This window comes from Eptatretus burgeri, chromosome 4 (assembly GCF_056783735.1).
Source record: "Eptatretus burgeri isolate ZD-2024b chromosome 4, Ebu_testis_v1, whole genome shotgun sequence".
Classification (NCBI taxonomy): Eukaryota; Metazoa; Chordata; class Myxini; order Myxiniformes; family Myxinidae; genus Eptatretus; species Eptatretus burgeri.
The window spans coordinates 123672512-123699062 of NC_140964.1; the positions used below are offsets into that span (position 1 = coordinate 123672512).

General features: G+C 41.5%; 1 protein-coding gene across 7 annotated transcripts in view; it reads right to left on the bottom strand.

Annotated features, from left to right (window-relative positions):
* The window catches only part of LOC147029029 (tyrosine-protein phosphatase non-receptor type 11-like), a 136345-nt gene that overhangs the window by 23882 nt on the left and 85912 nt on the right, over positions 1 to 26551 (bottom strand). The window contains exons 9-15 of one of the 7 annotated variants that reach the window (XM_085876149.1): positions 19735 to 19893; positions 18182 to 18313; positions 17884 to 18035; positions 17597 to 17664; positions 17274 to 17425; positions 11972 to 12081; positions 3655 to 3746 (exon numbers count right to left, since the gene is read on the bottom strand). In XM_085876149.1, the coding sequence (XP_085732275.1) occupies positions 3656 to 3746; positions 11972 to 12081; positions 17274 to 17425; positions 17597 to 17664; positions 17884 to 18035; positions 18182 to 18313; positions 19735 to 19893 (864 nt within the window). In that variant the 3' untranslated portion in view covers position 3655. Of the gene's footprint in view, positions 1 to 3654; positions 3754 to 9056; positions 9502 to 10031; positions 12082 to 17273; positions 17426 to 17596; positions 17665 to 17883; positions 18036 to 18181; positions 18314 to 19734; positions 19894 to 26551 lie in introns of those variants that run through there. The other 6 variants (XM_085876151.1, XM_085876150.1, XM_085876152.1 and 3 more) reach the window with 6 other exon arrangements.

A 26551-nucleotide genomic window follows, 5' to 3' on the forward strand; every position in this document is an offset into this window, starting at 1 on the left:
CCTCAACACACTGCCAAACACACGGTTCCATCCAAAATAACACTCAGGCAAAGGGACGTGTGGAATCCTTAACGTCCACCAACTCATGCTGGCAGACGGAACACCCATGCTAACATCCATACGAGGCACGGGATACAGAATGATGCCTCACCCTGTCTGTGAAACACCACGGATGGCAGTTTAGAGCTGGGTCAAAATTTAAACACAGGATACATAGCTCAGAGGCAAGTGTGCATATCTCTCGGCTATCCTCATGCCAGCCTCCGGCTGAGGATATCACCCTGGGGCATCGGAAGAAAGCAGAACATTCAGATGATTTGGAGGATTTTTTAAATGCAAAGCCCCCCAATTTTTTTTTTTTAAATGCACAAGCCAAGGCTGACAAATCAGAAAGCCACCTCGGCCAAGGAACGCAGATGTTATTGAAGGATTTCTCTTCCCGTAAATCCTTTTTTCTTAGCAGAAGAAAAGCAAACGTTGTTCTTTTTAACTTTGATATTGAGAGGATGTTTTTTTTTTATCTCCCCAAGTTGTACACCTGATTAATTGCTCCAGGAAGTAGCTACTTGCTTCAAATACCTGTTTGGATTTCTCACTCCATGCAGATGGACATAAGGCATTGTTAAAAGAAACAGAAATCGAGGCTCCAGGGAAGGGGTGGGGAGGCACTGGAAGGAACAGTAAGAGTAGAAGACAGCAGGCAGGTGTGGGTATGGGAGAAAACACGAGGTGACGATGAGCAGCACTCTCGAAAGACTAGAGGGAGGGGTACCTGACAACCAACATAGGTAGATACTTACACAGGTGAGCGAATAGAGGGATGAAGGAATGTAGCTGTGCATTCATGTTGGAATTGGGGAAGGCAAACAGGTGTGGAATTCTGGAAGAGAATGTAGCTCCACCTGGGTAGCAGGGGGAGGAACGAGAAGGAGCAAGGATAGAAGTGAGGTGAAAAAAAAAATTGGAGTCCACCAACCTGCCTGCAGTGGCTTTGAGACTCGGGCTTGTGCTGAAAATTTTGAATGAACATGGAAAGTCTTGGACTCAATTGTATCCACGGAAGCAAAATTAGAAGTAGTTGCACCAACCCACACCGGGAAATCAAACTCCATGAGACTTTGGATAAAGGCCTTATACCATCAAATGCTGTGAGCAGCTGATAATGGACTAAGCTCTGCAAATAATAACGAGGCATCAGTGAGCCTTCAAGGCCAGTTTGGAGTTGCGGTTCACCCAAGACAGGTTGTGACGGATTGTGAATCCGAATGAAGAAACAAAGGTTTGAAACATCCGAAAGTCGACGGACAGAGGGATTTTCTGGCACTTTTCAGGATAGCTGACCAATGACACATTTTTCAGATCTGCAGAGATGGATGCTTCAGAAACCTCAGAAATTTTATGTCCGTTAATGAATTGTGCATTGGCAGGACTTGCAACAAACCAAAACCAATGCATTTCCGAGATAAAAACACAATTTGCAATGAGGAACAAGATATCCACCTCCTCCATGAATGCTTTATCGTGCTAAATAAAAGGTTAACATCAACAAGTATCTTCATAGGTTAGGGTTAGGAATCACTTAAAAAATCCTGGATCTTCACAAAAATCTAATCAATTTACCCTTGTCCCACACCAAACCTGTCCACCAAGTTTCGTCCGATAATGTCCACAACATTTTGAGATGTCTTGCTCACAGACAGACAAGAAAACATAACCTCCATCCACCGATATTTTAATTTTATCAATTAGTGTTCTCTCCGACTACTCCGAATAAAGGTTTGTTGAAAATTGGATCACAAAAGCTCAACTGGTAAAAAAAGAAGTAATGACCTGGACAAACACACTGAAGCTCAGTGGTACATAAATAAAACTAGAACGGGCACTCATAGAGCGCATACCTTCGCCGCCACGACTTTTTTGTTCTTGGTATGAGTGTGGGGAACTGGTTTCATATGAATGGTCTTATGACACAAACCACATATCTATAATGTCATGACCCCCCCCCCGCGACTTTCGGGGGATACGGACTAAACAACAATCAATTCACGTCGTTTTGGCGAGTCTTCACTCGCAAGCTCGGTGAATACAACGTTTCAACAAGAGAAGGTAATCTCGTAGCAACCTCAAAAGTCAATCATTGTATAATACTATATTTAGGGGTATTAGCACACACAAGTTCCTGTTTTTAAAAATACTTTATTTATTGCAAACAAAACAAACATTCATTGTACAGTTAAAAAGTACACCTGTTTTGTACTATTTGGCATGAGAGCGTGGAGGACAAAATAGTGAATATTTTGATGCTGGTTTCATGCAAATCGAATAAGAATTGACTGAGTTATGCCGAAAACCGCATATTTTTCAAGGGCGTGACCCCCCCGACATTTTACCCCAACCGGTGACATGTGTTCTGACGTTATTGTGTCACAAGATTGGGCATTAAATTCTGAACATTTTGGTGCTGGGTTCATGTAAAGCGGACAAGAATTGACCGCGTTATGACAAAAACCGCATATTTTTCAAGGTCGTGACCCCCCTGACCTTTGACCGCTAACCGGTAACAAGAGTATGGGCGTCATTGTGTCATATTGCATATCACAAGATGAGGCGTTGAATTCTGAATATTTTGGCATTAGTTGCATGCAAATTGAATAAAAATTGACCGTGTTATCGTAAAAAGACGATTTTGACCTTTTCGTGACCTTGACCTTGACCTTTGACCCGAACGATCCCAAAATCTAATCGAATGCTTCCTGGCTCATAACCAATCATCCTACCAAATTTTATGCAATTCGGTTTCATACTTTTTGAGTTATACGAATCACAAGATTACAAATAAATAAATAAATAAATACACGCCGACCAGAACATAACCTTTCGCAGAATGCAAAGGTAATAAAGAAACACAGAAGTGATGACAAAACCCTGACGTCGCGCGCTTCACAGGGGCAGACTGGTTAATAAGACCTATTTCTACTTGCTGTGACTTTGCCCTTTGATATTTTTATCCAATAACTGATTCGTCTTCTCCATCTTCTCAGAATAAAGGTTTGCTGCAAATTTGATGACAAAAGCTCAAATGGTAAAAAAAAAAGAAGTTATGCTCTGGACACGGGGACACACACACACACACACACACACACACACACACACACACACACACACACACACACACACACACACACACACACACACACACACACACACACACACACACACACACACGCAAAAACGTGTCTCCCTCTGTGCGAGGGATGGGCTAACTAAACTACTTTTGACATTACGAAGTGGCATGAACACACATGAGTGCAAGGTTAACTTCATCGCTTCAAATCTGCTGCAGCAATGTTGGCATGCAATGCAGTTGGACTCTTCTTTGATGATTCTAATGTCTGCTCACCCTCTGAGATTATTACTGAGGACATTTTGTAAAACGATTGATCAATCTCTCAATCTGCCCTATTATGAGACTCTGGTAACAGCAAGAAAGTTCACCATTACCTTAATTTATATGTATGGCTACCTATCAATGGCAATACAGAAATAGAAATCCCTGTACGAGGGAACTACCTGTAATTGAGGATTACTCTCAATTAAGTTAGTTTATGTCATACAACATCTCAAACAACTAGTCTTCATTGTGATGGTGCTCACCTCATGAAGATGGAGCTGGCTCAGAGCTTTCCAATGATCTTAGCTGTGGATAAGTGGGACACATTTTCATAGACTGCCACCTTTGGTGACTCCTGACTTCTATGAATCACACACAGACACACACACACACACACACACACACACACAAAATAAAAAAATTACAAAAAAGATTCATAATCTTCTCGTGTTGGCAGAACGATAGCACAGATCCATAGAATTGCTCCAAATTGCCTGGTCGACACGTCTTCAAAAAATAATCAATTAAAAAAATCCTCCAAAGCAACAATATCAGAGTTTACAACAAATCCATGATCATCAATAAAATGAGTTGGTTTATAATTATCTGCAACAGGATAAAATGTTGGAACTACATTATGCTGTAATACACAATTGTTGAAGAAACAAGTAAGCAGCAACAAATACCAGATGAGTATCTTTCCATCACGTTTCAACATCCCAACTCTCTCATCCTCACGTGTGTTGATTGAATATGTCACCATGTAACTTGGCTGGGTGTTGGTACCTGTCTAACCAGCCATGGCACTTCAGCAAAGGACTTCTCTGACTCCATGGGAGTGACTCAATGTGTGAACTTTCCAACCTGGAATTCCCCAAATCCTCCCTTCTGGACTTGGTGATGACTAACTTTCCCACAAAAGTCTCTTGCTCATCCTCTGCTCCAGTTGGTTCTTCTGATCATGTGCTCGTGAAAGTCAACAGCTTTCTGGCTATTAGCAGAGAGTTGCTTCAATGCCGGAAAGTCTGGAATTTCACTCAGGTTGATTGGCAGGGACTGTAAGCAGCCATCTATCTTCAGGACTGGTTTCCCATATCGATTGCCACAAACGTTAACTCAACCTGGGAATTCTTCCACTGAAACCTGCTCTCTCTCTCATGCAAAGATTCATCCCATCTCATCTTCAACTATATTGGGTCGCCAAAATAGGTGACCCTTATTGTCAGTAATTCTGTCTGTTTGTTTGGATGTTTGTTTGGATGTTTGTTCGTTTGTCATCAGCATAATTGGTAGTAAACGTGGGCGTATTTTGACCAAACTCGGGTGGTAGGTACATCTTATGACCTCGTGCTTTGGAAATTGTGATGGTTGCTCGGGACGCTTTGGTTCCCCAGCAACAACCGAAAAACCTTCACAATCGGTACCGTTCACGCGGAATCAATTCCGAAAGCCATTATCCCACGTAGGGTGATGAAATTTGGCATGAATGATCTACAGGTGATGCTCTATCAAATATATTCCGGTTTTTGCGATATATGGAATACTTGACCCGCAGCACCCCCTACAATTAGGGTGTGCGTGAAAATTGGCGAAAATTGAAGGCCCCCTAGCGACCAGGTGAGTGCATCGATACGAATGAAACTTTGCAGGTTCATGGTACTCAATGAATACTACAACTTTACCTCGGGACATATTGACCGATTTTGCTTAGGTCAGGGGTCAAAGGTCAATTAGTGCGAAAATCGGTAATATGCGAGAGCTCTCCAGCTCTTCTTGTTGCATGCCTCGAATTTCCAAATCGATGTTTAAAAAACAGATGTTCCTGTTTAAAAGATGTTTAAAGATGTTCCCCTGTTTAAAAACATTTGGTGCCCTCGCGCCAAATGCTACTCCTCCTCGGGTTATGGTCGGATGGTCATGAAAATTCACACTAATCGTCTGGAATACATTGTGCACAAACGATCGAGCCGGATTTTCGATTTAGATCTTTGTTCACCCAAAGCACCCCCTCGAACTTTGGGGATTTCCGATTTCAAACCGCATTTTCGGTACTTTTCATTCAAATGGATACCGAGTAGTTATCAGTAGATGGAACTGGATGAGATTTGATATGCATAACATTAAGGTGATTCCCTATCCGCTATATGACATCCATTTTGCTCTATATCTTATAGTTTCCATGCTCGGCGACCCATCGCTGCCGACCTGCTTGTCCTCCCCTTCATCCTGTCATGGTACACTCAAATCTTATAGTGAGGAAGTTGGTCTGAAAAATAAATAAATAAATAAAAACAAACAAACTTGCCTTCTCTTACTGGAAGGCTAATCCAACCAAAGGCGATCTCAGTGCTTTCCAAAAGGTCCATAATGAATGCGTATCCACTTTCTGGTGACCCAGAAAACAACATCTGCCCAACCTCAAGAATGAACTTTCAAACTCGTCTCTCCTCTAAAACCTTGTGACACCTTGTTAGGTCTGTCTCTCATGCACAGTATGCTCCCCTTCCATCCCTTCCCTCTCTTCAATTGGCAGCACAGCCGACTGCTCGTGAGAAGGCTGGATGCCTAAATTCTGTGTTTGCTTCCAAATCTTGTGTCCCCAACCCCTCACTCTTGCTACCCACTTCCCTATCATACCCAACTACTCATGTATCTTTTGTACCTGAGGAGGTTGAGAAGGTTCTTTCAACCCTCGACTCTGACTCTGCTACTGGACTGGACGGCATCGGTTCAAGTGTCCTAAAAACCTGCTCTACTGGTCTTGCACATCCTTGCTCTGCCCTTTTCACCCTGTCCTTTGCACTAGGTCATCTTCCATCTGTTTGGAAATCAGCCATCACTGCGTTCCATAAAAAGGTGCAAAAACTGATTCCCTCAACTACAGACCGATCAGCTAACTTCCAATCATCATCAAGGTTATGGAATCCATCATCGAAGTTCATTTTCAATCCATGAAAAAGTAACAGCAGATATGAAATCTCTCTTTTCCCCAACAACCTCATCTCAGATCACCAATTGGGTTTCAGACCAGGTCATTCCACCTTGGACATGCTGCTTCTACTCACCCAACAATGGATGGAGACCCTCAATGTCAGACATGAGATCAGGGCCGTTTCTCTGGACATATTTAAAGCTTTTGATGCAGTCCGGCATCGTGCCTTACTCTCCGCCTCTGGCATCTTGGGCCAGTTCCACACTTGGCGAGAGACCATGCAACATAATTAGGGTACCCTGTGAGTACAGGGTACCCCATTGTTTTCCTCCTGTTTATTATTATTACGCATTATTAGGGTACCTTGTGAGTACAGGGTACCCTATTTGTTTTTCTTATGTTTATTATTATTACGCATTATTATTATTTTTCCGCCGGCATTTTGCACCCTTTTTCGCTTTAAAAATCATTTTCTCTGGAACACAAAGTCCGATCGACAGGAAATTTTCACCATAGTTTGTATCTTTTTTGATAGCATAATCACGTTATAATTATGACGTCATTGGTCACGTGGTGCGGTCGCCATCTTGAAAAAAGCGATAAACTTTGGACATCTGTATTTCGGAAACCGTGCAATGGAAAAATTTTTCGTTTGATACATTTTACAAAGCTCACTATGGGGAATACGTGTGATTTTTCATAGGTGAAGCGATATACCGGTGAAAATTCGTCAAGTAGAACGCCGTATAGGAAAAATCTGAAATTTTTTGAGCGTCATCTACGCCGAAATTCATCGTCAAAATGTTTTTTTTGACGTCATCGATGACGTAATTCGGCCGCCATCTTGTTTTTTAGTGTTTTTTCTAAAAAAATCTTCTTCTCCAGAAGGGCTGGACAGATTGAGGCGAAACTTTACAGGTACATTCCCCAAGAGGTCCTTTCTCAAGTTTGTGAATTTATTGTTGACAGGTCACATGGTTTGGCAGCCATCTTGAAAAACCTTAAAACCTTCAAACATCTTCTCCAGAAGCGCTGGTCCAATGAAGGCGAGATTTCAGAACTATATTCGTGGCATGCATGCAATGCAAGTTTGTTAATTTCGAAGTGATAGGTCACATGGTTTGGCCGCCATGTTGGATTTAAGAAAAATATTAAATAATGTTTCTCTGGAATTTCATAAGCCATCGAAGCGAAAATTTGCAAGTGCCTTCCTCCCTCAAGTCTGCATATGGTAATAATTTTTTTTTAACTCGGAAGTCATATGGTTTGGCGGCCATCTTGGATAGAAAAATAGACCTTATCCGATTTACACGAAACTTCACACACTTGTTCGGGTCGACGATGGAAAGCAGAATTTAAATTTATGATATCATAGGTCACAAGGTTCGGCAGCCATCTTGGATTGAAAATGAATAAATTTTAAAAATCTTCTTCTCCAGAAGGGCAAGACAGATGAAGACGAAACTTCACACATATATTCCCCATGAGGTCCTTTCTCAAGTTTGTTAATTTCTTCTTGATCGGTCACATGGTTTGGCGGCCATCTTGAAAAAACCCTAAAACCTTCAAACATCTTCTTCTCCAGAAGCGCTGGTCCGATGAAGGGGAGATTTCAGAATTATATTCGGGACACGTAGGCGATATAAATTTGTTAATTTCGAATTGATTATTCACACGGTTTGGCCGCCATGTTGTATTTAAGAAAATATTAAATAATGTTTTCTCTGGAACCGCTTAACCCAATGAATCGAAAGTTTGCAATTATCATCTACCATCGTGTGTGCACGCGTGATAAAAACTCTGACGTCACATGTCACATGGTTTGGCGGCCATCTTGGATAGAAAAACGCACCTTTACCGATTAACACGAAACTTCACATACGTGTTGCAATACCCAGTTGGAAGCAGAATATAAATTTGTGATGTCATAGGTTACATGGTTCGTCAGCCATCTTGGATTGAAAAATAATATCTTTAAACGTCTTTTTCTCTGAAAGGACTGAACAGATCCAGGCGAAACAACTCCACCACTATGACCGCCTCTCCATGGCGAATAAAAAGTTCTCACCTCCTTTTGAGGTACGACACAACGTTTGGCAGCCATAGTGGATTGAAGGAAAAATATTAATTAATGTTTACTCTGGAAGTACTGCATCAATAAATGTGAAACATCACCTTTATGGTGGAACAGTCATGCGGAATGAGGGTTTGAAATTTCAACGGGATCGGGCCCAGGGTTTGGCAGCCATGTTGGTTTTAAGAAAAATATTAACTAATGTTTTCTCTGGAACTGCTTAACCTAGCGAAGCGAAAATTTGCAGTTATCGTCTCCGATCGTGTTTGCACATGTGGTGAAAATTATGACGTCACAAGTCACATAGTTTGGCCGCCATCTTGGATTGAAGGATAAATATTAATTAATGTTTACTTTGTAACTGCTGCTTCTATATATACGAAACTTCAAATTTGTAATTTAGCCCACATGCGAAACAAAAGTTTAAAATTTCAACCTGATCGGTCACGCGGTTTGGCAGCCAGAATTATTTAATTATTTGAATCTGTTCGCCAGTAATAAGCAAATTGAACGCTTTGTGCTGCCCGGTTCGTAACTCGTCTGTTCCGCGCCGTCTCGAAGCAGGCCTGTGTTTGTATCACCATTAAATAATGTTTTCTCTGGCACCGCTTATCCGATAAATGCGAAACTTTGCGACTATGATTTAAGTCTCATGTTGTATCAGTTGTGTCAAAGGCGGACGGACTGGGTACCCGGTCATCACTGCCAGCAGTTATAAAGTGGCAGTTCTAGTTCAATGTTAATTTTTTATTTTTTTTGCATTAATTTTGCATCAAAATGCCTCTAAGAAAATGGAAATAAATTGTGTCGGAGTGGAATTGCACAGTATGTTTATTCACATTTTGTACCAACATCTACACTGATTTTATTAGGCCAAATAATAATAAAAAATAACACTTGATCGTCCTCGCCCGCTTCCTTTTTTGAACCCGCCTCCTTTTTTTCTGTTATCCATTATTTTGTCAAACATCCCCCCAAAAAATATCGCACCTGTGTCTGAAGGTAGTGGTGCAGTGAAATGGCTGCACTGCTTAAAAATAGCCCCGTGGTGGACTGACGGTTCCTTCCCCAAAAGGCGGGGTGACCTTACTGTCCTGATGCAAACTAAACAACACAAAAAAGACGAAACAAAAACACAAGAAAAACTAAACAACAACGAACTAGAAACAAACGAAGCATGGGCAACGCTCGCTCTGTGATGCTTTCTCAATTTTGTTAGTGGGGAGTTGGACCAGCGAGTGCGGGTGAGTCCACATCCCACATATGCAAATCTGTGTATTAAATGTTTACTGTTGATTGATGTAGAAAGATTTGCACAGCCAATAATTTTAATTTTCATGAAGTGTGGAGTTAAAAAAAAAAAATTCACCATACATTTATTATATATTTGTTTAGAACTGTGGATTGTATTTTCAAGAGGCTGAGTGAGTGTAGGTGACGCGACGTATGACCCACATCATATTAATTGTTTGGGGTAGAAAACTGACAAGTGTGGTACATGACTCGTGCAATTTTTGGGGGGTGTGGGGTGGGAAAGTAAAAAACAACTTGCATGTTGGGTACATGATTTGTCATGTATGAAAAGCTCATGGCCGTTTTGAAAAAAAAGGTAAATCTACACCAATAAAAGGCAGTGTGTGTGTGTGTGTTTTTTTGTGTGTGTGTGTGTGTGTTTTTGTGTGTGTGTGTGTGTGTGTGTGTGTGTGTGTGTGTGTGTGTGTGTGTGTGTGTGTGTGTGTGTGTGTGTGTGTGTGTGTGTGGTGTCCCTGCAAGATGATGCTGCCTGCTATCTCCACATGTGGGTGGGTTTCAGGAGGTGAAACAGAGACCTGCCAGGTCTCAAAGAGTGTGTGTGTGTGTGTGTGTGTGTGTGTGTGTGTGTGTGTGTGTGTGTGTGTGTGTGTGTGTGTGTGTGTGTGTGTGTGTGTGTGTGTGAGTGTGTGTGTGTCGTTGATTGGTATCTTCATATGTGGGTTTCAGATGTGGAATGGAGTCCTCCCAGGGCAGGTTTAAAGTATCCACTTTCATTTTGGTAAGGGGTTACAATTCACAGACTAAGTTGTGAAGTTTTCCGTTTTCAAAGTTTTGTGCCGAGGGCTCTCTTCAGGATCATTACTGAGCCCAGGATGGGTTCCAACTGTAGTTAATTTGCAGTGATATTCCCAGGGATGGTTTTTAATATCTCTGTGAGGTTCTTTGTCATCACTGGTGCAACTTTGGCATTCTTCAGCTTCCAGGATCTTTTCACTTCATTCTTGATATCTTGGTATTTGGTTATTTTCTTGATTTCTGCATCGTTACTCCAAAATCACTGGTATTAACACCTCAATCAGCAATGCCTTCTTCTCTTTTGTTGTACATCAGTATGATATGTGGTTGGATGCAATATTTTTGATGTTCACTGGAACTGGAATGTCAATGTATATGCAGATGTGCCAGCAGATTACTTTACAAACTCTGTTGTTATGTGTACAGTCTGTTGTGTCATTGTGTGTACAGCTGTTCTGACACGTTTTTTTTGTGTTTGGTCATTAAGCGTCACATATCATTCTCTTTGCTAACCCCACCTCCACCCCTCACCTGTTCTTTTCCTCCTCTCCCCCACCATTTTCTCTCACTCTGTCCCCTCCTCACTCCCCCCTCATAAAATGCAGCACTCTCTTCCCACACCTCTGTCGCTCTCTCACTGCCTCTACCTGTGTGTGTGTGTGTGTGTACGTGTGTTTCTCTCTCTCTCTCTCTCTCCCTCTCTCTCTCACACTCTCACACACTCACACACACACACACACACACACACACACACACACACACACACACACACACACACACACACACACACACACACGCACACGCCCCTCTCTCCCACAGTGAATAGCAACATTTGGTGAGGTGTCGCTCTCCCCACCTCCCTAATTTCCCTTTCTTCATCCTCTCTGCCTCCCCTTCACCCTCTCACCCTACACCTGCCCCCTCTCTCTCTCTCTCTCTCTCTCTCTCTCTCTCTCTCTCTCTCTCTCTCTCTCTCTCTCTCTCTCTCTCTCTCTCTCTCTCCCTCTCTTTTTTCCCCCCTCCCACCCACTTTATTGACCCATCGGCGCAGCAACGGGTGGTATTTGCTAGTAACAAATAAAAAGGATCTTCTCCTTTTTCCTTTTTTTCAAAAAAAAAATCCGGACAATCAACTGGTATTTTTTTTTTTTAATTTGCCCTCACTCTATTTTTTGTCGAAATCATTATTCATGTTCATTTATATACGGTTATACATACCATCGTATAAAACTAAAAATCAAAGTGTTATTATGGAACAAACAATATGTACCGTATCTCGGGCAAGATTGTGCGAAACAGAAATATGTTATTCCCGTTAGTTTCTATTAGACTGCGGAACACATCAGCATGATTGAGCGGTGTCCCACCGTAGAAAGGTCTTACTTTTTGACTTGGAAATCATGAATAAACAAACACAAGCGAACCACAAGTGTTTGCCATCAAAGTGAACAAAGGGCTAGGTAAATGGAGCGACGGGAGAATAACCAGAGGAAAGTATATCATGCAATGTTTAAAGGTGACTCACAGAGCAGAGAGACGGATGGGCGTCGGTGGTGGAAAAGACCCTTCCGGACACCCAAGGTCAGCTGCAGAGTAACGGATATTCGTGTATTCTCTGCCTTTCACTTTACTCTTCTGTTAAAAGAAACAATCATGGAGAGATCGAGTATTCCAATATCTGGATTGGAAAATCTCATTCGAGATGAGAAATGTCACATTTACAGTCTTCCTAAATAAGCCCCTGCCTCTGGCCCAAGAGAACCCCCTGTCTCTCAACATATTTATCCAGCATCAATATATCGTTCCTTATGACTTCAACTCCTTATTTATGATGACATCCCATGTATTCTTGCTAATAATAAGATGAAGTAACTTTTACATACCACTTTCATGAAACGAAGTCAATGACAAATGGAAAGAAGAAGAATAATAAACAAGATGAATGATGGAAAAACTTGGATACGGTATTTACACTCAGGAAGAGCCGACACGATCCAATTGGGATTACAGCATGATTCATCCTGAGTAGTAAAGTGTGGGGGGATGGGGAGATGGAGGGGGAAGTGGAAGGTTTACAGTCTATTACAATAATAGAAGTTGTGCGACTGGAGCTATGTTAGGGCACTGTCACACCTTGACGTTTTAGCCAGCGTATGGCAAGGTCTCAAAATGCATGTAAAACGCTGGCGTACACTGAACTATTGATGTTTTTTTAAGTTTTGGGCACATAATAACGTGTTGGAGGTATGCATAACGTATTAGTAACGTACACAGAACGTTTTAATCAGATATAGATAACTTATACCAACGAACCGCACGAGAAATCGAAGTGTCAACATCACCGTCATACCGAAGAAAAAAACAAAAAAAACCCCCAAAAAACAGGGAGTCTGGAACACCGACGCTAACCATTACCTTGACGTGTTTCGACTTACGAGTAACGTACAGGTAATGTGTGTCGACGTGTGTCAACAATCGCGTAACGTGCCTACAACACATTACTCATAGGTTAGAAATAAGTTTCGGGTACGCTAAACATTACCTCGACGTGTTTCGACTTATGAGTAACTTACAAGTAACGTGTGTCAACGATCGCGTAACGTGCCTACAACTTATGGTCAAGCGTATGCGGAACGTGTGAGTCATACGCTGGCATACGTCGGGAAATTTCAAGCATGGAAAATTTGTCTAACACCTCGGCGTACTACAACGTATGCCAGCGTACAAAGATGTATGCCAGCGTGCTACAAAAAAGCCAGCGTACTACGACGTATGCCAGTGTGCTCTTAACGTATACAAACTTACCCATAACGTATTCGACATGTGCCAGCGTTTAAGCCAAATTTTGCATACGTCGGGCATACGCTGGCTAAATTGTCAAGGTGTGACAGGGCCTTTAGCAATATTCACTTTTTGTTTGGTTGCGGCACCGACCAATTGAGAATGCCCATTTTTCCCGTCACACATTGGTTGATCTCGGCACTGACCAATTGGGTGTGTCTGTTTTTTCCTTCACACATTGGTTGATCTCGGCATTGACCAATTGAGTGTGACCATTTTCCCCAGCATCGTTACTCGTTTATCTGCATCAGCAAACAACTGTCCAAATAAGTGGTGTGGCAAATCACATGCTTTCCTCACCTCGTGTGACCTCACCTCTCATTGTAGTAATTATGGTGTGCCATCTTTATCACACTCTTTGCTCACCTCGTGTTACCTCACCTCTCAAAGTAGAAGCCTGGTGTTGGCTTAGTGATTAGGATTGCCGGCTTGGGATCTAGGGTCCTAAGTTTGAGCCTCATTTGCCACTGAATTAACACCAGGTGTGGTTGACTCAGCCTGTCATCCTTCCGAGGATGGAGAAATGAGTACCAGTGTACTGGTATGGGGGCAAAGCATCAGTGACATAGTCACGCCCCAACAAAATGACAGCGACCCGGCAGCCAAGCTGCCATACTGAAAAAAGAAGAAGAAGAAGAAGAAGAAGAAGAAGAAGAAGAAGAAGACGAAGAAGAAGAAGAACCTCTCACAGCGGTGATTACAACAATGATGACTACGATGCGGTGTCTTTATCAGAGTTTCCTCACCTCATGTTTCCTCATCTCTAACAAACCGTGATTGCAATGTCAGTGATTAGGTGTGGTGTCTTTCTCCCACCCTTTCCGCACCTTGCGAATCCTTCTCGTGATTACTATATTGATTGCGGTGCTATCCTTGACAATTTCACATTTCAATGACTCCCGGGACAGTAATCAGCCATCCGTATTCAGTGTACCGACAGGGGTACACCCGCCCAGATGGTGGGGCTGCCCGCGAGTTTAAATTATGGGAATGCAGGGCTTTTTCAACAAACAACAGCAAAACCCTTTTATGCACATTTCCTCTCTTTATCAGAGGGTTGGTTGAATGACGGCATTCCTCAATACAGATCTTCCTCGGATTATTTTAAGTAGAGCCAAGATGGTTCCAAAAATTAAAACATATTGCCAAATCTGTTTTTTTTTTTTTTTTAATTTTTTTGCTTGGAGCTAATTTGTACTATTTCATCTTAATATATCAATTATGGGCGTGCATTTAATTTCATTCAGTGCCGGAGTGATTTTAACATTGCAGATTACAGTCATCTACTACACCTAGCTCACCTTGCTTTGGCTGACATTATGACAGTGTTTGAACACTTTGAAGAGTGTTTGCATTTTGATGAAATGCATTCAAATTTTGATGAAACCAGACTCAGTGGTTTGGTGGTTGAGCGTCCGCTCCGAGTCTCTGGGAGGTCAGAACGTCCGCATCGAGTCTCAAACCCTGGTCGAGTCACACCAAAGACTTAAAAACAAAACAAAACGGGTCCATGCTGTTTCCTCGCCTGATGTTCAGCATTTAAAAGGATAAAAGCACGGACAATCCCCATAGGTTGGCATGGATAGGGAGGTGGAAATTCCTTCTGAGGAAACGCTGAGTGCGGTGAGAAAAGCAGCACCGTTGTTGTGACATTGCTGGTACTCAGAGTACCCCGGGACGTAATGGAACTTACCCCAAGCTCAGTGGTTGTGTTTGTCTTGTCTAATGTCTTGTGTGTTATCTCGTCTGTCTGTCAACCTGTGTGTGTGTGTGTGTGTGTGTGTGTGTGTGTGTGTGTGTGTGTGTGTGTGTGTGTGTGTGTGTGTGTGTGTGTGTGTGTGTGTGTGTGTGTGTGTGTGTGTGTGTGTGTGTGTGTGGTCACTCTATCAAGAGCCTCAGATCTTGTATAAAAATAAGAAATTATAGACAATTATTTTGTTAAATTTGACAGAAATTACAGCTGGAGTGATTTTTGCTCTTTCAACAAAAATATTAACTTGAATAAACGCACAAACAAACAAGAATGGCACTTGGCAGAGCGCTTACCTCCGCCAGCTTGAACAGTTTACGTTTTGTATCCCACTGATGGGCCGGATCTGCATCCAGACTTGGACCAAAACTCGAATGGGCTTGTCTTTGTCGCCTACCCAACTCATCCACCACGTTTTGTCATAACTCGTCCAAACTTTTTGAAATATAGTGCGAAAAATCATTTTTGATCCCATCTCTCAATAGTGAAGAATCACTTGTAAAAAAAAAAATTCTCATATCCGGATCCGGATCTTCACCAAAATCGAATTGATTCGTCCTTGTCGCACACCCATCCTGTCCACAAAGTTTCATCCGAATCCATCAAAACTTTTTGATGCATCCTGCTCACTGACACAGACAGCCAAAAAAATAGACAGGGGTGAGAACATAGCCTTTGTCCAACTTTGGTGGCAAAAGAGAGACTCCAACAACACAGACATGTGAATGCCATAACCATGATCAAAATGATAACCCTTAAACATATCGTCTTTGGCAACAACAACAGACTGCAATGCTTGGTGTTCATCGGTTCATTTAATTTTGTTGTTGTTGTTTGTGGTTTTTATTCTCCTCTTTATCAGATCTAGATGTCGTCTCCTGGATCATCATTCAAGATTCCAATGTCTATGACATGCAACTGAATTAGTCAGAGTACCTGACAAAACAGCTCAGTATGAATACCATCTCATTCCTGATTAGGTAATGCAAAAGTTGAAGCACATTTGTTGAACCACTTTTGCAACTGATTATCGAGTTAGGAGCCAATTCGGGTTGAATTGAATTTCATTATGCATCAAACCCAGGAGAAGGCTGCTTAGAGGAGAGAATCTTCTCAAAAAAGTCAGTTACTCCAACCAGTTTTCAAAACATGAGAAAAAAAAAAAATATATACATATATATATATATTTTTTTTAAGGTAAGTGATGGTCATTAAACTTACAATGACAAGTAATGCCATGGAATCAATCATCACTTCCAATGTCGAATCTTTCCTATTTACAAACATCTTGATCTCAGAACATCAATTCGGATTCCATCCCAATCACAACTTTGAATATGTTGCCATGACCAATCGATGAGTGAAGGGAAAAATGGGCAACCCAATTGATCAGCAATTACTAAGTGCTTCGCTTTCAAAAAACTATGACTTATTGGCTGGAATTTACCTGATTCTGTTAGAACTCCAAAACTTAAATGGAATGTTGTAACATGTAAGCATACATCTCAGAATTCTATTGTACATGTCTGCTATGCACTTAAATCAAATAAGCAAAAAAAAAAGTAAAATAAAACATAAAACTAGAACCAGTTGCATACCTTCGTCCAGACTTGTTTTCTATGGTTTTATGGTATGTATTTTATAGATCGACTCACATTCTAATTGTACATGCTTTACAGAGATACTCGGTTGAAAAAAGATAAGGTGTACTACTGGAAATCACTAGGTGGCATTTGTGGCCTAAATCAGCACATTCTATGGGGACAGACAGACAAACAAACAGACAAACAGACCCAAATGCAATATCTTCTCCTTTAACCAGTGTACTTTAATGTCAATTAAAAGGACATTAGTGGACAACAGACAAATACATATTTTGTTATGTATGGGATTTGAACCTGGGTTCCATGCATTGTGACCATTGGTTCACATGAGAACACTAAACACGGTAAACAGGCCAACTCAACCAAATTCACATCGACTTTTAGTTTTGGCAAATGCACCAATCAGATGGGAATTTATAATTAACAAGTTTGGTTCATATCAGACAGCTACACTGTTTCATTTTACAATGGAGTAGGAAACTGAATCCGAGGAAAATTGGGTCAAAACACAATGAAGAATTTCAGGCATATTTCTGGATCGGATTTGAGTTCATATGACGACCTGGTTCCTTTCTTCATGACAAACAAAAACTCTACATTGAAGACAAATGAGCAAGTAAACCATCTCAAACCTGCTCTTCAGCGAGTCGCTGCTGCATTGTCTCAATGTATTGCTGCACAGCCATGTACACAAACTTGAACTGTGCCTCAGTCTGCACCATCCCCGAGCGCTGTGCCCTCACCATCTGGATCGTCTTTGGGATATCGATATCACAATCGAGGCCTATGGCGGCACAGTGCAGACAGTGCTTTCAAAGATGCTCACGTCACATGGAAAAAAGTAAAACAAAAAGTGAAAAGAGTGGAGATAAAAATCTGAAAACGGAATGAAGTGCTATTACATTAGTGGTAAACAGTGTGGAGTGTTAAGATCCTTGTGAAAAAGGTGATGCACCTTTGTGGCGAATGATGTCGATGAGAATGTCGATGACAATGAAGGTTCCTGTTCGACCAATCCCGGCACTGCAATGACATGCCATGCACTGTCCGTGAGTTCCTGGATGCCCACAGCTTTTACTGCAGCAAAACCAATCACCTTGGTAGTCCATCAGGTGGTCACAATAATCGACAGCAAATGGTGACCATACAGTATATCCCTCCCACCCTTCTTCCTCTGCCATTCAGGTTATCTGTGCAAACACCATCAGCTCAAACATCGAATTTTGACCCGTCATATCTTGCCTGCAATGAACCACGAGCGGCCCAGCATCAGGGATGGAATCCTGGCGCCGGTTAACCTCATCCAGGAAGTTGAGGACACCACCTGGCTCGTTGGGTACTCCGTGATCTGGCCATGCCTTAAAGTGGTACTGCCACACTATCCGTAGTTCAGCCTGTTAACATAGAGGAAAAGTTGATGGGAAAGAATAAATACTATCCACATAAAACTCTGCTCAACTAAAGAGGACAATGTATTTAACAATAATCAGCAGCTGTAATATATTTTGCAACGTGTAGAGCTCCACATGGAGGAACTTACATGCTCCACATGTGTGAGCTCCAGCTGGCGCAGAGCGTAGTCGTAGGATTCTGATTCGTGTACGTTGTACACTCGAAGATAGCCGTAGTCTTTGCTACAGCCCTCTTCAGGCCAGTAGCGAACACACTTGCTCTGTTATAAAACAAAGCAAGAAAAAGAAGCTGCACATTTTTTCCCCTTTGTGAAGCGACGCACGTCTCCTTGACCATGAGCCTAATTATGGAGGTTGTACATCGTGCTTATATATGGTTTTAACAAATTAGATGAGGGGTTACAAGTGGACTGTTAGATCAACTGACATAAATTTATCCATCATGAAGGATCACAAGGTGCTGACGTTTCAGACCACATATTTTTCTCTTACGAAGGGGAAAGCCCGAAATGCCAGCACTATGTCATCCTTTACGGCATTTGTCGTCCATTGCTGGTCCTTTGATTGCTCATTTTTAACTGGTGGAATGTTCATTTTATATTTTAATGTTGCCACCACCATGCTTCACGGCAGAGATGGTGCTAGATGGGTGATGAGCTGTGCTCGGTTTCCACAAGAAGTAGTGCTTTGCATTCAGGTCAAAGTTCAATTTTTGCCTCAGAAGACCACAGAATCGTTTGCTTCACGAGTGTGCCCATACTGGTCCGATGGACCACATTTTCATTGGTATTCACAGCCTTGTTGCATACCCGCCAGCTGTCTGTACAACTTGAGCATTCGCTTGCCTTTCACCAAGTGTAGATATGCTTGGGGCCAGTGCGGGAATTATATGTTTGCTATTATTATTGCCATATGATACTACTATTCTTATTATTGTTGTAAATATTATTCGTATTAATTAATACTAGACGACCCGTGAACCCGTTGGGTTCCCATTGTGGCCGCGGTTGATGAAAAAAATAATTTAAAGAAAAAAAAGAAAGATAGCTCCAGCGAACTATACTGCTGAGGTTGTTTGCATTGATAAAATTCTCCCAAATTGATTTTTCAATAAGTTTTTTCGTTGCCCGATTTGAATGAAACTTGATACTGCACACCGCAGGAGAATGGTGAGAAAGGTGGGCTGAAAATGTTTGTGCTATCGTGAACCGTTTTGGCTGCATTTTGGGAACATACATACATACATACATACATACATACATACAAGTTGATAGTTTTAGTAATATATAAGATATGCTTTGTTACAATGTTATCATTGTTTTTGTTATTCACGGGAAAACATGGGAATTCTTACAGATTTTTTTGTAGTCAATTAGCTCAGTCAACTTAGGATGTCATTGTGATCATTTTCGTGCATCATATTCCACATCACAACGCTCTAGTAGATTTTTTTTCATTCTTCTTAGTTACGAAAACGTTCGACAATAAAATGTATGACTTTTAAAGGCTTATGACTTTACTCTATGGTATCTTTTCAGCATATTAATTTGTACACATTTGATTGGGTGGCCATTTTTAACCCCCCCCCCCCCCACCATCCCCGCATTTGGAATACTACTGCTTTCCATGACGAGTAAACTTAAAAACTTTTCATAGGATTAAAATGTTAAATTTCACTCACCCGACCCCTTTCCACCTCCTTTGTGGTCATGAAAATAACTCTTGAGTTCTCTTGGTAAACCATGCGCCAAAGATCCACCACTGTATTCTGCAAACAGCCTTGTGTGGCGATGTACTGCTTGGCTAGCTTACTACCCGTTCTTCCATTTTCAATACCAGCCTACATGGAGATGATGACAGAAAAACAAAAGGATGGAGTTACACGCAGGAATGATACCTTTCAGACAGGAGAATATTATGCTCGTCACCATGAACGAATGAATGCACACACATGGACATTGCATCATCTTGACAGGAGGCAGAGTCGTGAGGTCTGCTTCTCACCCACCGAAAGCAGGATGATGGACTCGCTTTTCTCACGCCTCACTCCTCGTACCCCTCCATCAACCCCCCCCCCCCCCAGGTTTCACACGTTGTACACATCCTTCCAAAGCAACACTTCGTTACCCTCCCCAATTCCAAGCAGAAGTCTTATCCATTCCTTTATTAGTCCATCCCTCTATTCTCTTGTCTATGGAACAAAAGCCCTGGGTTTGTTGTCTCATGCCCAGCCTTTCAAGACTGTTGCCCATCATCACGTCATGCTTCAACCATACCCACTCTTACTCGCCTCTACTCTCACTGACTCTCCCGTCCATCAAAGAACCTGTTACCCTCTGACATTTATCTTTTCCAATAGTCAAGATTTATATTTACAACCTCACCCCCTCCCCAATTTTTTAAATATATATATTTTTTTATAAATTAACAGCAGAGGCACAGAGAGCCTTAGTAGATAGATAGAGACCTCATTTTACAGTGACACACAGGTAGGGAAAGCTACTTTTTAAAATCAAGATCTCCTACACATCTACTGCAGAAACACAAATTGTTCCCATAGCATGCTTCAAAGGAAAACTCACCAAAACAGGTACAGGGACATTTTGTTCCACTTTGAGAAATGTTATCAGTCAACGGAGAAAAATTTAAGAATTTCATCGCACCAGAATTAGAGCTGCATGTCATCAAATTCGAGCTCAAATCTGGTACCAGGGCCGGAAACTCCCTGGTTAACAGACAATCAGCGTAAATTCATGTTTTCATCAATGACAACAACAATCAAGGCAAAGCAACATTTTCGTTTCACGACAATCATTGGAATGCTTCGCTGGAATAACATATTGAATATCGTCCAGAACTCTTTACAAAAACCTGGGCCATAAGTGAATTTGATAAATCCGTCTGTTGTATTTGAGATATGTAGACAACAGATGGCAGTGTTAAATCCATCGAGTGTGCGTTCATGCCATTCAATACTTGTCTGGGATAAATAAATAGATTGGTCATGCATGAAGAGGGGTGTTGTGGATTACAGTAACTTGAAAGAGACAAGTGGAAGAAAAAGAAAAACAGGGAGGAGCAGGAATGGGAGGAGGAGGACAAGGAGGAGTGGGAGAGAGAGGAAGAGAATGAGAAAGAGAAATAGGGGCAATACTCCTGAGCGCTCATTTCGTAGAATAATGATAATGAGGAGGAAGTCAATGTGGGATGGAATCAGCAAAATATATCAATGAACCAATGTTATGGGCCCGGTTTTTATAATGGCGTGAACAAACTTTGGTATCTCATGGGTGATGAAGGTTGTGGTCAAGCTTCATCAGAATTGTGTGTGTAGTTTCTGAGAAGAAAGTAAATATCTATTTTGGGAGGCAATCCCTCGTAGACCCCCCTCAAGGCTCGATTTTTTTTTTAATGCCATGAACAAGCTTTTTATATACCGGGTGATGAAGATTGTGGTCATGTTTCACTGAAATCGTTTGTGTCGTTTCAGAGAAGTTGCAAGTGTTTACGGACGGACGGACAGACAGACGCACTGACAGATGGCATGCCATCCCATAAGCTCCCCGGAACTACGTTCCAAGTGAGCTAAAAAAAAGAAAGAAAGAAGAGGTTAAATTGTTGGGTGGAACAGGCATAAAACAAATGAAAACATCAAAACCCATTGTTGTGGCAAAGTATTCTTTTTCAAGTAACAAGCAAGTCTCGTTTAGTTCCAAGCCGTCACAGCCAAGTCTCAACTCACCTGATTTTTTTTTACTGTACTCCAAAGACACTATAGCAGTGATCTTCACGATCTTTTAGAGGGGGGGGAGCACTTTTGTCGATAATACATCAGTGTGCGATCTGCCACATCGCTTGCAGGACTCCGTAATGGCTGCTATGAAGCCCTGCCCTCACATACTCTTCTTGGTTGTGGTTAACTGGGCTGCAAGAATCAATGTTTGTTTGCTGCCACCTACTGATGTAGTTATGTTACTTTTATGCTTCGCGTTGCAACACTCATTTGAAACCATTGGGTCAATTTGATAGCATTTATGGCGGATTATGATGTGGTGTTTTCACTTTTGTGTATTATCGGCCACATGTCAGGGGTCGCTGGGTGTGCTCTGGCTTTCAAAAGGAATTGGCCACTGTGGCTAATCCAGGTTTAGAATGATTAGCCACAGGAGAAAGGAAATAGCCACATATTTTATTCAAAAGTTTTTTTTTAGCAATCTGAAATAATAAGTTAATTTTAAGGCGGATGAGTGAGTTTGACGTGTGAGATTGGTTGAATGAATGACCATCAGGGGAGGTGGTAATTGTGAGGGATGGTGGTGGTGGTGGTGATAGTGTGTGTGTGTGTGTGTGTGTGTGTGTGGGGGGGGGTATGGTCGTTGTGCCTTTAGTAGGTGGTATTGGGGGATGGGGGTGGTTGTGGACCAGGATTGGACCAACCTCATGCCAATCAAACTCACTCATCCAACCAATCTCACACATCAAACTCACTCATACAACCAATCTCACACATCAAACTCACTCATCCAACCAATCTCACACATCAAACTCACACTTCCAACCAATGTCACACATCAAACTCACTCATCCAACCAATCTCACACATCAAACTCACACATCAAACTCACACTTCCAACCAAAGTCACATCAAACTCACTCATACAACCAATCTCACCCATCAACTTCACTCATCCAACCAACCAAAGTCACCCAGCAAACTCACTCATCCAAACAAACTCGTCCTACTACAGGTACTCCTACTGATTGTGTCAAAACTCACCTGGCAACCACTGACTCAACGAAGCATGTGGCGCAGAGTCGCGCTGAATCATTCCGGAAAAAAAAAAAGAAAAAAATTGAAAAAAAATTAAAATAAAAATTTGAGACGAGAATCATGGGAATCATGCGTAATTTCGGTCGATTTTTTTTTTACGAGAAACTAGTTTAAAACTACGAAAGTTAGTATATATAAGCTTGTAAGAAATCACGCGTGATTCCCGTAATCAAAACATACAAAATGGCGGCTGTCTCAACGAAGGTTGAATTATGTGCTAAAATCACCCAAAATTCATCTAAAACTGGTAAAAAAAACCACTATTACATGGATTAGCCACAGTGGCGAATGGGTGGTTTAAAATATTAGCCACAGGTAAGGGAGATTCGCCCTGTGGGGACGTGGCGAGCGGCAGTGCACACCCAGGGCTGCATTTTAGGCCACCAGGGACCGCCAGTGATGTGTGGGCCATGCAATGAAGAACAGAGTACTATGGGGTTATCCTTTCCATTTATTAGTCCCCTACCCGTTTCACTGGTGGGGCCTATAGGTTTGCTGTCCATCTGTCCACCTGTCTGTCCGTCTGTCTGTCAGTCTGTCCCACCTGTGGGTTTTCAGACTTTTTCCCCATACCCTTTAACATATTCAAATGAAACTTGGTACATGGCTTCATTATGATAAGTTACAGAACAAGTTCGAGTTTCAGGGAGTTTCGTCAATTTTTCAGAGTTATGCCCTTTTTGGACATTGAAAATATCACACCGGGAGGGGACATGTATTGCAATGCAATTATTGCTCTTGTTTATTTGGTTGAGTGCACAAAATGCACTCTTTTTCATAATCCTACCCCACTCCTCCCCCTTCTCCCCAAAAACAAATGCCAAAAAAATGATGAGAATTATCAGATTTACTGTCTGAAAATTAACACAAAGATCTGAACCTCCACCCCACCCCCCCCACCCCCGGCCACACATCAAGGGCCGCACTTTAGGCCACCAGCGGCCGCCAGTGGCACATGGGCCATGCAATGACAAACACAGTACGATGAGGTCATCCTTTCCTTTTATTAGTCCCCTTCCAGTTTCACTGGATGGGTTTCACCCCCCCCTTTTTTTTACTAGTACACATGGTGTACACTTTTAAAAATGAGGAAAGTGGGCAAATATATGATTACACAATGAACATTATATTTACTATAAAAACAGACAGGTTAAAACTGACAAAACTAAACAAAACACATTCCTATAAAAGCTGAAGAAGATGCACCAAGCTTTGTGTCAAAAATTTTGCTTGGTCGAAAAATGATTAGCCTACTGGGGCGTAGCTCGGCTGAGGCAGATGAGGTTGCCTCGTCGCTCATTTCCTGAAATATGATCTGGCCTGAGGCCTCTGGCCATCTGAGCTCCCTGGGGAGTAAACTATAAAAGCTACCCGGCAGTGCTCTGAATATTCTTATCTCCACTCCAATCACAATACCTAAATAGGACAATATCCCCCCACCACCTGACAGTGACTGAACAACCCTCCTCCCAGTACAATGATCTCATGAGGCACCAGCTCTCATGAGGACACCTTGCACATCCTCAAGGTTTGGGATGCCAGTCTGCACAGAAGAGTGGCACTAGCCTTCAACCATCATAAGGATGATGAGGAACATTGCAATTGAATGATGACAGAACATGTGGGGTCGGGCGTGGTGAGGGTGTGGGGTGGGTTTACAATGGGGGCTAAAATGTTTTGACACAAACAAAATTTACTGTTTGACTGTATGGATATATATATATATATATATATATATATATATATATATATATATATATATATATATATATATATATATATATATATATATATATATTCATGATTAATGTGGTTGAAATTAACATTTAAAAATTTTGAGCATTGAAATTAGCCAAGAATAGGTTTCTGGGCATCAAAAATGCATTGGCTTCTGGGGGCCGCTCAAGGCCCCCAGACCCCTCGCCGTAATGGCTTCGCGCCGTTGGCACTCGCAACGCTGTGCTATGCGCACCGTCACATCAACCAAGTTCACCTCTTTTTTGCCTCATCGCTTTTGGACCTCTGGCTATGCCCTTGGCCCAGGAATGATGAGTCGGTGTTCCATGGGAATGGCACTGATCCAACAGTTAAGCTATTGATAACAACCAAGTCGAAATGTCAGTTGAGAAAGTCACTGGATTATTCAAAAATAGCCCGATGTTAAATATAAATTGTTCAGAAATTGAATTTTGGAAAATGCGGGCATTCAATCCGCTCCATTGCCTCCAAGACATGAAATGTAAGAACATAATATGGTGCACTTTGAACTAATTAATGAAAAAAAAATTAGGGTTAACAGTACATATATAACTGTTTGATATAAAACTTACTCATCAAGAGAGCTTTCAAAGTGGTGAATGAAATTTGATGTTGTCATTGGGCCATCAGCTACCTTTGTTCCACACGTTAGGCAGTTTTTTGTGACCCAAACCTTCATAGATTTTAAAAACCAAACAAAACGACTTTTAACGTATTTAACGTGAAGAAGATTGACGCTAAAGAACAGGAACCATTGGAGATGGGTTCCAAATTACACATTAGTGCCCCTCGGCCTTAATATTGTTGTAAAAATATAATCTTTCATTAAAAGATCTTTATAAGTAGTGAAATGTAATAATTGAATAAAACAATTCAAATAAATTATGTTGAAAGTCTTTGTTACAGCTAATAATTATTGAAGTTTATTTCAACAATGGCATTCTTTTTGATGTCAAATACTACACAAATATCTTTTCCAGTCACTTTTTAGCCCCAGTTGGACTTGGTCCGAAACAGGGGCTTATGGATTTGGTCTCGATTTTCGTGTCCGTGCATTCATGCTTATGGTTGCGATGCATACATCTCAGACATGTATGGACCGATTTTATTCATATTTGGCAAAATGACAACACATGATGGGATACATATGCACATCGTTTTATTTCGTGATGTGATCAAAGATGGACGAGTGGCAGACATTTTAGTTGGAAAAAAAACCCCGGTGTGTCGAAGCATGTCCTCCACCATTTCTCAGATACGCGTTTACCGATGTTATTCAAACTTGGCAAACAGATAAGGAATGACAGCTTACATATGCACGTCATATTTTTTTTCGAGATCAGATCCAAGATGACCGACTGGTGGCCATTTTGTTCAAACTTGGCAAAGGCACAGTACATGATTAACAAGAAAAAGAGCAATTAGAGATTGCAAACCCTCACCATGACTTCTTTTGAGTGGTGTATTTTGTTATAGGTTTTAGGGTAAATCCAATATGGCGACCAAACCATGCGGTCAATGACATCATGTGTGTGAACCTTTGGTTCCTCATGGACAAGGATTTTGCCTCGATCTGTTCAGCCACTTCAGAGACGAAGATTTTGGAAGGTTTGTTTTTTTGTTTTAAACAATATGACTGCCGAATCACGTGACTAATGACATAATGATGTTTTTCTGTGGACCATTTTATCCCAAGATGACCCTCAAAATTTTTCATATTGATTGTATGTGGCATTCTACATTTGCAATGATGTTATAACGACGGCATCTATGATGTCATGAAAAAAAAAATCTTACTCATTCCCCATGAGGAGTACTTACAATGTGCCAAGTTTCAATTTTTCCCTTGGTGTGCTTTCAGAGATAGAGATCCAAAGTTTTTTTTCCAATATAGCTGCCACACCACATG